The 12,101-nt window shown below is 36.8% G+C and overlaps 1 protein-coding gene across 1 annotated transcript; it reads left to right on the top strand.

The window, feature by feature from the left end:
- Positions 1–1,131: 1,131 nt before the first annotated feature.
- On the top strand, positions 1,132–1,632 carry LOC124913017 (agamous-like MADS-box protein AGL62). Its single transcript, XM_047453643.1, has one exon. It carries the CDS (start codon positions 1,132–1,134, stop codon positions 1,630–1,632), a length of 501 nt encoding a protein of 166 aa, XP_047309599.1.
- The last annotated feature ends 10,469 nt before the right edge of the window (positions 1,633–12,101 follow it).

Below are 12,101 nucleotides of genomic sequence, written 5' to 3'. Positions count from 1 at the left end.
GGGAAGGCTTTCTAAAAAAAATTATATCGCTTTATTTTTTAAACAAAGTTTTTTCGTTGAAAGAGGTTATCACAATTACAAGAATCTTACTTTCGAAAATAAAAATCATATATTTGATTTGCACTTCTGTAAGGGCGTACTTCTCAATATTCAACCATCGCAAACCCCTCAGTTCAATATTTTTAGTGGGAATTAAAATTGACATTCTCTCTTCATACATGATTATCGTGACCCAAGCAAAGAGATGTGGGATAACGAGCATGTTGTCGAACACTGAATGCGCAAGTTTAAGTGTGATCGAGCTGGACGAGATGATTAAATGAAGACGGATTGGAGTTGATGAAGATGGTTGTGAGTTATCGATTGTCGAAGAAGAGCTTGAAATCGACAGGCGAATCATTTCACATGTAGGAGGGCTTGAAACCGATATAAAAATAAGGTTTTTGTTGGCATTTCAAACAACATGAAATCGTGGCTATGGTGGGAGAGGAGTACCTTATTACGAGAGTCAGCAATTGTTTCCTTTCGTGCCAACTAAGAAACCATGACAAAGCTCCTTATGGGTAGATTCGTAAATAAAATGTTTTTTATCGGTAAAAATATTGGACAAAACATAGGCCCACTTTAATTAATATTACATATAAATAATGTTGTATATAAATAAAAAATACAAATAATAAAATTTGTTATGATGTTTATGTTAGATATGTGAGTAAAGAGAAAATTATATGTAGTTCATGTCTATATTACAAGAATAACATTGTAAGATTGAAAAAAAATAATAGTCAAAGAAAAACAAATATAAATAATTTATGTGGTCAAAATACTCACAAGGAATAATGAAACATTGAATATCAAACAAAGATGGTAAAAAAGTTTAATATTGACGGGATAATAAAATATTTTGAATGGGTCAATTTAGTTGAAATTATTACAATAGAAGTTAGAAATTTTTTAATTTTCTATATTTGAAGATTGACAAATCAAATTAGATTGAAATCATGACTATGATATTTTTGTATCAATTTTTAAAGTAATTATTTATCGAATTTTTTTTCACTATTATCTATAAATACAATTCTTATTAGTGAAGTGGAGACATATCAAACTTCTTCAAATTTTGAGAGTGTAATGGAAAACATCCCTAGCAACTCTAGAGCAAACAAGCGTTCAAAAGGCCGTCAGAGAATTCTCATGGACCGACGCCGAGAGAGGGAAGAAGATCGACAAGTCACTTTCTCCAAACGCCGCAGTGGTTTGTACAAAAAGATCAGTGAATTGAGCCTCGTTTGTGCTATCGATTTTATTATCATGATCTTATCTCCATCGGGGAAGCTCCACTCATTTGCTTCTCCGAACATGGAGTTGATTGCAATGAAACTACTCAATAACAAGAAATTCGAGAGCAATGTGGAAACCGATTTTCTTATGGAGACGTCCGTTAGAGAAAATCTGGCTAGACTAACTAGCCAACTTGTTGAGGTAAAGAATCTACTGGATAAGGAGAAAGAAAGAGAAAAACAAATAGATAAAATGGTTAAAGCACGTAAAACGAAATTGATTATTGATACTCCTGTTTCGGATCTCAATGAGGGTGATGCTAAAATGTTAGAGGATTATAAACTAACTTAGCGGAAACTAAAGTACGTTGTTTGTTGTGGAAGACAATTGTAATGTGTTAAGAATGAAAATGCATTATGAATTAAACAAATATTTAAGACATTTAGTTATATTTTCTTGATACTAATACTTATAATGCATTTTCAATGAACTTTTTATTGTAAACAATATATCTTGAAATGTTAATATTAATTAGCATTCAAGTAACATAATTTCAATTTTTTTAATTTTTGCGCTTAAATTTATATTTTTACAAGTATGAAAATTCATATATCACAAATTTATTTTCATATTTAACATTATTATAAATAAAAATTATTCTCAATATATAACTTAGTTCAATTGTCAAAATTTATTACTATAAACTTTAAGATGAAACAGTGGTAATGACTAATAAATATGTGCATGGTCCGTTAACTTCAAAAAATACAAAAATAAAAATAAAACAATGATTTTATATAATATTATTATTATGTAATCATTCATTAAACTTACTATTTTTTACTTTTAATTGAATATATTTTCTTTAAATATCGAATGTCTTTTATTGGATTTTAAGAGATTTTGGTAAGCTTAAAACTTTATAAGTAGTAACTAAATAATAAATCTTAACTCCTTTTCTTTTATGAATTTACTCAATTCTCAATTTATATAATACAGTCCATCGCAAAAGATTTCCTACTTTGGTACGTTTTTTATATAATACAGTCCATCGCAAAAGAAGTTTTACCATGAATTGTGCAACCAATTTTGGTACGTTTTTTAAGTTTTTTGCGACGATATTTCCATTATAATTATGTCCGTTTGATAATTTGGTACATTTTTTTAGTTTTTCAACGTATCATTTTATTAAAACTATTTTTTATGTGTATTTCTAAAATTAATTTTTATATATAGTTTTTTACCTAATTGTTTATTGAGACTATGGATAACAATGAGAAGTGTATTTATTATCTATGAATGTTTTTAGTATAACTTTCGTCTTGGTCGAGAAATTCTCTTAAAGTACCGTTTATATATATTATAGAATATATATATTAATTTGTGACAAAACTAATAAACGTCTGAAAAAGTAATAAAAATAGGAAAATACGTAGAAAACAAATTATGAAATTTAGCTCACGAATTTTCGACCGATATATTTTATGAAATATGTTAATTTGGGCCGAAATTTCCGATAAAAGTTTCCGTTGACAATTCCGTGATTTTTCCTCGGAATTTCTGACAAAAGTTTTCGTCGAAATTTCCGTCACAAACCTATTCATGGAGCTTGTCTACTTCCTCCTCCAAGATGTTGCAGATGTTGGTGCATATTCTCTCCGAGGAATGCTATCACCATATCCTTAGTCTAGTATCTTCCGCTTCTTTTGTCTCTCCCTTGTCCGTCGAACATCGTCTTAGTCTTCAGAGTCATGCACTGAAGTTCCTTCATATTCACATCGCGTCAGATAAAATTAGAAATGTTATTATTTATTTCTTTGGAAGTTGAGCTTATTGTACTCTATTTCAATGATTAATTAATTGAAAGAAGATGTATTGTGATTTGCATATGCTAGTCTTTCTTCAAATATTTCAACATACAGATGGCATTTGTGATGCTCCATTTTTAGGAACTACAGTGCCTTCTAAAACCTATATTATATATAGTTGGAACTCCAATTACGTTAAGGTGCAATATTAGGTGTAGCTTCTTCATCAGTTGTAGACTCATATATATAAAAAATATTTCTGTTGTAATTAATTGAGGCCGTAGTTATTTTTTTGTCACGAGGAATGTGATACTTAATGTAGAATGTAATTAAGTTCTTCTTCACACGTTTTTTTAGATGATCTTATTGAAGAAGAGAACTTTTGGGAAATATGAAATGATGCAGATCAACCTATTTGACAAGGTTACCCAAGTGAAACCCAATTATCAACAACTACGAGACTTATAAGCCTTTAAACATATCCTAATTTATCTGAATATGCAACGAATGACATTATCAATTTCATACGCGACTTACTTCCACATGACAACAACTTGCCTACAAATTATTATAATTAGAAAAAATTACTTAGAGATTTAGGTTTACCGGTTGTAAAGATCGATGCGTGCAATAAAGAGTGTATGCTTTTTTGGAAAGATGATAATCTATCTAAACATTGTAAGTTTTGCTTGTAACCTAGATACAAATAAAATAAAGGAAAATCTAAAAGAAAAAACTTTGTAAATAGTTAATATATTTGCCTTTGACGCCAGGCTATAAAGACTATATGCATCACATGTAACAACAAAACATAAGACGTGGGATGCACGACATAATATTGAAAATGATGTGATGTGTCATCCTTTCGATGGAGAGACGTGAAAATCATTTGATCATACATATCCAGAATTTGTAGCAGAGCGTGTAATATTCATTTAAGATTGTACGATGATGGATTTTCACCTTTGGTATGTCTGGAAAGAATTATTCTTGTTGACCGGTGATCGTGACTCCATACAATCCTTCACCAGGTATGTGTATGAAGACACCATACCTATTTCTTTCTTTAATTGCGCCCGGTCCCAAAAATCCAAAGAAAAATATTGAAATTTATATGCAACCGTTAATAGGAGAGATAAATCAATGGTGGGTTGAATGTGTTTCAATATTTGACACATCAAGTGCACAAACATTCAATATGAAAGCAACTATTTTATGAACAATTAATGATTTTCTAGTTATACAATGTTATCTTGTTAGAGTACTGCTGGAATTGACGAATGTCCAATTTATATGAAAAATTCAAAATTGTTCAGGCTTAAGTATGGTATGAAGCATTGCTACTTTAATTCTCATCGACATTTTTTATCAAAACAACATCAATTAAGATGAGATAAGAAAATTTTAATCAGAGACAGAATTGAGTATCACCTCCCCCACGAAGATTGACGGTAATAAAATATTATCGATGGTTTTTGATTTGCTCATGGCTATGGAAAATCCATCTGACACGCCGGTAGATTTTCGAGTCTTGCATAACTAGACCAAAAAAGTATTTTTGGGAGCTTCCTTATTGGAATCATTCTCTCATCCGTCACAATCTCAATGTCATGCATATTGAGAAAAATGTTTTTGATAATGTCATCCACATAGTTATGAGTGTGAAAGGAAAAACAAAATACAATGTCAACGTGAGAAAATATTTATTTCTTCTTTTCAACCCACGTTACATGTACATTCTTATAGTAATGGTCCAAAGCCTAAATATGTTTACTCATTAACCGAAGAAGAAAATCGAATAATACTTGAATGAATTAAAAATATGAAATTTATGGATGGTTATATGTTAATAATTGCAAGATGTATTGATTTAAATGAATGCAAGTTGAAGTGGCTAAAAACTCTAATTGTCATATCTTCATGTAACGATTGATTCCAACTGCTTTCAAGAAAAAACTATCAAATTATGTGTGGGGTACGCTGACAGATTTTAGTAATTTCTTTTTATCTTGGACGGATGCTCGGAGAGCATTGATCATTTCCCTAGAGTCATCTCTAGTTCCTTGGATCTCAGCACAAAGCTTATTGACATATCCTGAAATATCTTTAGACCGAAGAGTATGTTCATGAAGAGAACAGACGGTCCTTATAGGAGATAGACGAGTGCTGGTTGGAGGAGCAGGCATCCTCTCTTCAGATTCCTTCTCTTTAGACGAAGAAGAAAATTTAGCAACTTCGGCTTCAAACGCCCTTTGGGAACGAACACGTTCCCCCTCAGTAGACGGTGTCTTCTCTTGTTCGGACGACTTCGAGAATTTCTCCTCAACAAACGGCGTCTATACTGGTTCAGATAAGGGCGGAATGTCAAATGTCTCTTTCTAAATGGGCAAGGGAGTCTATTCAGACACAGGAGATATAGTCTCCTCAATAGACGGCATCGGCCTCTATTCGGACGTTGGAGGGACTCCAGACGTCTCCTTTTGAGTGGATATAGCCATCTGCTCAGACACAAAAGCAAGAACCTCTTACTCCTCAACAATAGGAGTTTCTTGTTGAGCATCAGACAGGAGGGGCGTTTGCTCAATTCTGAGAACTTGACAAGGATCGCCTTGATGAGAAGGAATGTCATCAATGCATACAACCTCCTCATCGACATCTAGGCAGTTGAGCTTTACACGTGATGGTCTGATTCTAAAGACATCCGATTGAGACGACTCGATTCCATGAACGTATTGATTGGCAATGGAGTAGTAGAACTCTATGAGCAAGTTGAGGCGGTTAAGAACCTTTGCCTCCGTTTGATCAGACTTGTCAAAAGAATTGAAGTTAGCCTTCCTTTGATTGAGTAGAGGATAGAAAGCATGCCCCATTGCATTTTCCACGACGAGCTCTCTTCGTGGACACTTGTCGATTTTGCCCATGAGAGAATAGCCTTCACTGTTTTCAACAATTATTTACACTCCTTTGTAATATGTTTGCTGGTGATAATTTGTGTATGGAGAATGGAGTCTGTGGCTCATCCAAGTGTCAAAATTTTCAATCCGCACAGTCGCTTTAACCTCAACATCCTCCATGATGAGGTTGATAATCAGATTGGCTTCAGATGTGTGCTCAGAAGTTTCTTTGGCCACACCTTTTCCTTTTCCTAGAACTTCAACAAGTTTAGGAGCGGGAGCTGGTTCTCTAAAAAAGATTCATGTAGCCTCCCGTCCTGCTCTTAGCGGTGCGAAAGGAGATGTGTTCTTCGAGATAAAATTTTCTAGAAGAGCAGCAACAGTAGGGACAATAATCGTTTAGATGGTGCTTCCTCAATGAAAGCAGTAGCATACGAGGGCACATCCTCATACTCTATTTCAGGAAAAACAAAATCAATATTACCAGTAGCATTAGCCACTACTAGTTCAGCGAGGAAGACAGGCGTGTCTTCCCCTTGAGTGTTTTCAGTATTTACACTAATTGTCTCAACAATCGATCCAGCAGTCTATTCCACCACAGGAAGTTCACTAGATGTAACTTTGGCCAGTGTAGAAGGGGTTACCTAGATAACGTATACAGAACACCACCACGGGCACACGACTCCGACCACGATTTGCACTGACTCGCCGGAGCATCATCCATGGACAAACAAGGAGAAACTTTGGAGGTCGTCAGAACCGCTTCGACACAAGAGTTATAGCCTCCTCAACAGACGGCGTCTGCCTCTGTTCGAACGTTGGAGGGACTTCGGACGTCTCCTTTTGAGTTGATATAGCCATCTGCTTAGATACAAGAGCAAGACTTCTTCCTCCTCAGCAATAGGAGTTTCTTGTTGAGAATCAGACGGGAGGGGTGTCTTCTCAGTTCTGAGAACTTGACAATGCTCGCCTTGATGAGACGGAATGTCATCAATGCATACAACCTCCTCATCGGCGTCTAGGGAGTTGATCTCTACACGCGATGGTCTAATTCTAAAGACATCCAGATTGAGACGACTTGGTGCCATGAACGTATTGATTGACAATGGAGTAGTAGGACTCCATGAGCAAGTTGAGGCGGTTAAGAACCTTTGCCTCTGTTTAAGAAGACTTGTCAAAAGAATTGAAGTTAGCCTTCCTTTGATTGAGTAGAGGATAGAAAGCATGCCCCATCGCATTTTCCACAATGAGCTCTCTTCGTTTAAGGGTCTCGAGGACACTTCTCGTTTTTGCTCATGAGAGAATAGCCTTCTGCGTTTTCAACAATTCTTTCCACTCCTTAGAAATATGTTTCTTGGTGATAATTTCTGCGTATGGAGAATGGAGTCTGTGGCTCATCTAAGTGTTAAAATCTTCAATCTGCGCATCCGCTTTAACATCAACATTCTCCATGATGAGGTTGAAAATCATATTGGCTTCGGATGTGTGCCTATGAGTTTCTTCGGCCACACTTTTTCCTTTTCTTGGAACTTCAACAGGTTTAGGAGCGGGCGTTGATTCTCTGAAAAAGATTTATGCATCTCCCTGTCTTGCTCTCAATAGGGCGAAAGGAGATGTGTTCTTTGAGATAAAATTTTCTAGAAGAGCAGTAGTAGGGACAATAGTTGTTTGGATGGGTGCTTCCTCAATGATAGCAGTAGAAGACGAGGGCACAACCTCATGCTGTATTTCAGAAAAACAATTTCAATATTACCAGTAGCTTTAGCCGCTACTAGTTCAACGAGGAAGACAGGCGTGTATTCCCCTTGACTGTTTTCAGTATTTACACCAACTGTCTCAACAGTCGATCCATCAGTCTATTCCACCACGGGAACTTCACTAGATGGAACTTCGACCAATGTAGAAGGGGTTACATGGGATAGCGTTAATTAAAAACCACCACGGGCAGATGACTCCAACAACGATTTGCGCTGACTCGTTGGAGCATCGGCTATGGACAAACGAGGAGAAACTTTGGAGGTCATCTGAACCGCTTCAGACGCCTCCGTCTGATCAGTAATAGGAGTAGATGTTACAACCCTCTCCTTCATTGGGCTAGTTAAAGGAGACAACGAGATCGAGGACAAAGGAATTGCGGCGATAGGGTTTCCCTCGAATCTCGCCCTTTTAGGCATGGAGTCAACTTCTCCAGTTTCTCCAACGGGTTCCCTTTTACGACTATTGGAGCTTGAAGCGGACTCCATAACAGAAGGCCAAGTCTTCTTAGCAGGGGTCTTGCGACTGAAAGTCGCATGACGTTTGGACCGAGTGATCGTTTTATCACTCGTTTGTGGGGCTGAGGACTCGGAATTCGATTCCTTGACAATCTTCATCCGCGCAAGAAAGCTTTTCACGGTGTCGACCGTCAATATTTGGCAAGGGTTAACAGTCTCACTCTCGCCTACAGGAACCTGCAGATGCTCTAAAAACGAACTGAGTTGGACTGAGAATCCTAAACTCTGCTTGCTCTGTGGAGAAACCATCTGGAAAAGAGTAAAAAATAATGTGGACGCCCAGTTGACTGGCATCCCTTTGGTTAAAACCACCATATGTGTCAAAAGAACCTACTCTTCCTTGTAGTGACCTCACCACAATATCGTTTAAAAGACAGGGTACTTGAGAATCTTCTTCCCATTGATGTTTATCGGACCGCCGATGTCCGAGAATAGGATCTGCATTTCAAAGATGATCTTGGCCGGAATCTCCTTGTCGAACGAGTGACCCTCCGATGGAAGTTCAAAGAAATCGGAAAATAAGGCTTTAGAAATGGAGAAATGAGCGCCCTTCACCGTCGCCTTGATAGAGTCTCCAATGATCTTCTTGTAACTGAAGAACTCTCAAACTTCCTTTTCATGAAGAATGAAAGGTCCTCCGAGAAACTTCCTGAGGCTAGATGCCTCCAACAACTTGAACATCTCAACTATCTTCGCATGTTCATAATAGTAGACCAATTCGAAATCTACCTACAATGTGTTGTGAGAGAATGAAATAGTTTTCTTAGCAGACATCTTTGAGATTGAAGAAGAAATGACGAAGAGTTTAGGTTTTTCTTTAGAGAGAAGGTAGAGAAAAATCTAGGGTTTTTCAGAAATCTCAAAGAAGGCGAGAAAAAGTCTTTTTGTCATGCAAGGCTTCCTTAAATAGATTTTGAAGGTTCACGTGTCCAAAAGATATTATTTGAAATCAAACTGTCATTTAATTAAAACGTGTTCCCAATAAAATCATAATTAAAAGTTGTCATTTTAAAATTAAAATATCATAAACTCTATCATTAATCGAACGACGTGAAGTAATTAACCGTCATAAATATTAGTCATATTTTTAACATTGAGAGACACGTGTCTTCAAGTTATTCGAAATATGACTGTTCAATTTCTATGTGGGAAAAGTACATAGACAGCTCATGAGACTTTGAACAGCTATCCCACTCTTCTGAAGATGGGATGTCTAAAGACACACGTAGTTAGACGTCGTTTATGCTATACACATGCCTTACGTCTAAGATGGGTAGACGTCTATTCGGAAGGCGTCTGATCACGTAAGTCTACATACGCTTAGGAAGTCTGGACGGCGTCCGATCACGCACGTCTACAGACTTCTTAGCTAAGGTCTGGACGTCGTCTAATCAAACACGTCTACAGACATCGTCTAATCAAACACGTCTACAGACGCTTAGCAAGTTTGGACGACGTCTGATCACGCATGTCTACAAATGCTTCACACGTCTTCCTCATAGTTAGACGTCTAACCAAGCTTATATGCAAGTTGCTTAAACATAACTCGTTTGAGTACATGGTTTCTTTAGACAGTTGATCTAATCAGTCTAATTGAGACCTCCATCTACACTCATCTGTCCAACCACTTTAATCAACAAATTTCCCTCTCAATTTGTGCATGATTAATTAAATAATATAAAAAAATAATTTAGGTCTACAAGACCCAAAACATTTCTAAAGTAAGAAAACTTAGTCTTAGGGAGTGGCTTCGTGAACACGTCTGCCACTTGTTGATCTGTTGGGACATATTCTAGACAAATATATGCTTCTAACTAACATACTCCTGGATGAAAAGGTGTCGGATATCGATATGCTTCGTCAGAGAGTGCACCACTAGATTGTATATGATTTCTATGTCACTGGTGTTGTCACAGAAAATCGGTGACTTGTCCGCCTCAATGCCGTAGTCTCTCAACTGTTGTTGAACCCACAAGAGTTGAGAGCAGCAACTGCCTGCAGCAAGGTACTCGACATCTTCTGTAAACGTGGCAACAAACGTCTGCTTCTTGTTGAACCAAGAAATCAAACGATCACCAAGGAACTGGAAAGTCCCACTAGTGCTTTTCCGATCAATCTTGCAGTCTACATAGTTTGCATCAGAATAGCTAATTAAATTGAAACTGGAATCATTCGGATACCACAGTCCCACATTTTGAGTTCCCTTTAAATACTTCAAAATACGCTTAGCAGCAACATAATGAGATTGTTTAGGGTTAGCCTAAAATCTTCCACAGACGTCGACGACAAATAGAATATTTGGTCGGCTAGTAGTTAGGTAGATCAAGGAACCGATGATCCCTCTATAAGCATTTATGTCGACACTCTGAACATTTTCATCCTTGTCGAGCTTGCTGGAGGAGTTCATTAGAGTAGTTGCATCTGAGCAGTTCTCCATGCCAAACTTCTTTAACAACTCTCTTGTGTACTTGGCCTGGTTGATGAATATGTCATCTTCAAGTTGATGAACTTGAAGACCAAGAAAGAAGTTTAATTCTCCCATCATACTCATCTCGAATTTGTCCTACATCAACTTAGAGAATTTCTCACATAATTTGGGGTTAGTTGACCTAAATGTGATATCATCAACATATACTTGAACAAGCAAAATGTGAGAGACTTTAACAAATCTAAACAAAGTTTTGTCTATTGTGCCAATTACAAAGTCACGATCAAATAAGAACTTAGTTAGAGTATCATACCAAGATTTAGGAACTTGTTTAATGCCATATAATGCTTTGTCAAATTTAAAAACATGATTTCGCTAGGAGTGATCTTGAAAATCAAGCGGTTGTTCAACATACACATCCTCGTTTAAAATTCCATTTAAAAATGTACTTTTTACATCCATTTGAAAAACTTTAAAGTTCTTAAAAGATGCATAAGCTATGAAGATTATGATTGCTTCAAGTCTAACAATATGGGCAAATGACTCCTCAAAGTCAATTCCCTCCTCCTGTTTATAGCCTTGAACTACCAATCAGACTTACAGTTTCTCACAACTAAGTCACCTTCACTAAGTTTGTTTCGAAAAACTCATCTGGTTCCAATAACCAATTGATTAGTCGGTCTTGGAGTTAGATGTCACACTTTATTTCTTTCAAATTGATTCAACTCCTTTTGCATTGCATTAATCCAATCTGGATCAAGTAATGTGTTACGGTCCACGAATAAGAAATTACACCCTCCACGGTCCTATGGAATGATTTTAATTGCGAGACATGGAAAACATTGTGTATCCTGGTGTCGGTCCCGAGTTCCAGTTTGTAAGCAACTTTCCCAATCCTTTCCAACACTTCAAATGACCCAAAATACTTTGGTGAGAGCTTGTGGAATAACTTCTGGACCGAGCATTGTCTATATGGTTATAACTTCACCAATGCCCAGCTACCCACTTGCAATGTGACATCTTTTCTCTTTTTGTCATGTTGCTGCTTCATACGATTTTTTGCTTTTTTCAAATGGAATTTTATGAGTTGGAGTGAGGCTTCCCTGGCTGTTAGTGATACATCCACTTCTTCCACTCTCGAGTCTCCTACTACATATGGTGTGTGGACCGGAGGGGGGTATCCATATATTACTTCGAAAGGTGTTATTTATATTGCTGTATAGAAATTAGTATTATACCACCATTCAGCCAAGGGCAAACAGTGTACCCAATCTTTCGGAGTTTGACCAGCCATGCAGCGTAGATAAGTGACCAAGCATTTGTTGACTATCTCGGTCTGGCCATCCGTCTGGGGGTGATAGGCTGAGGATAAGGTTGTTTTACTCCTTGTATACTTAAGAATTCCCTCCAGAAGGTG

Source organism: Impatiens glandulifera, chromosome 8 (assembly GCF_907164915.1).
Source record: "Impatiens glandulifera chromosome 8, dImpGla2.1, whole genome shotgun sequence".
Taxonomy (NCBI): Eukaryota; Viridiplantae; Streptophyta; class Magnoliopsida; order Ericales; family Balsaminaceae; genus Impatiens; species Impatiens glandulifera.
Note: the sequence above shows the minus strand (reverse complement) of the source record. Positions and strands in the feature narration are given on the sequence as shown.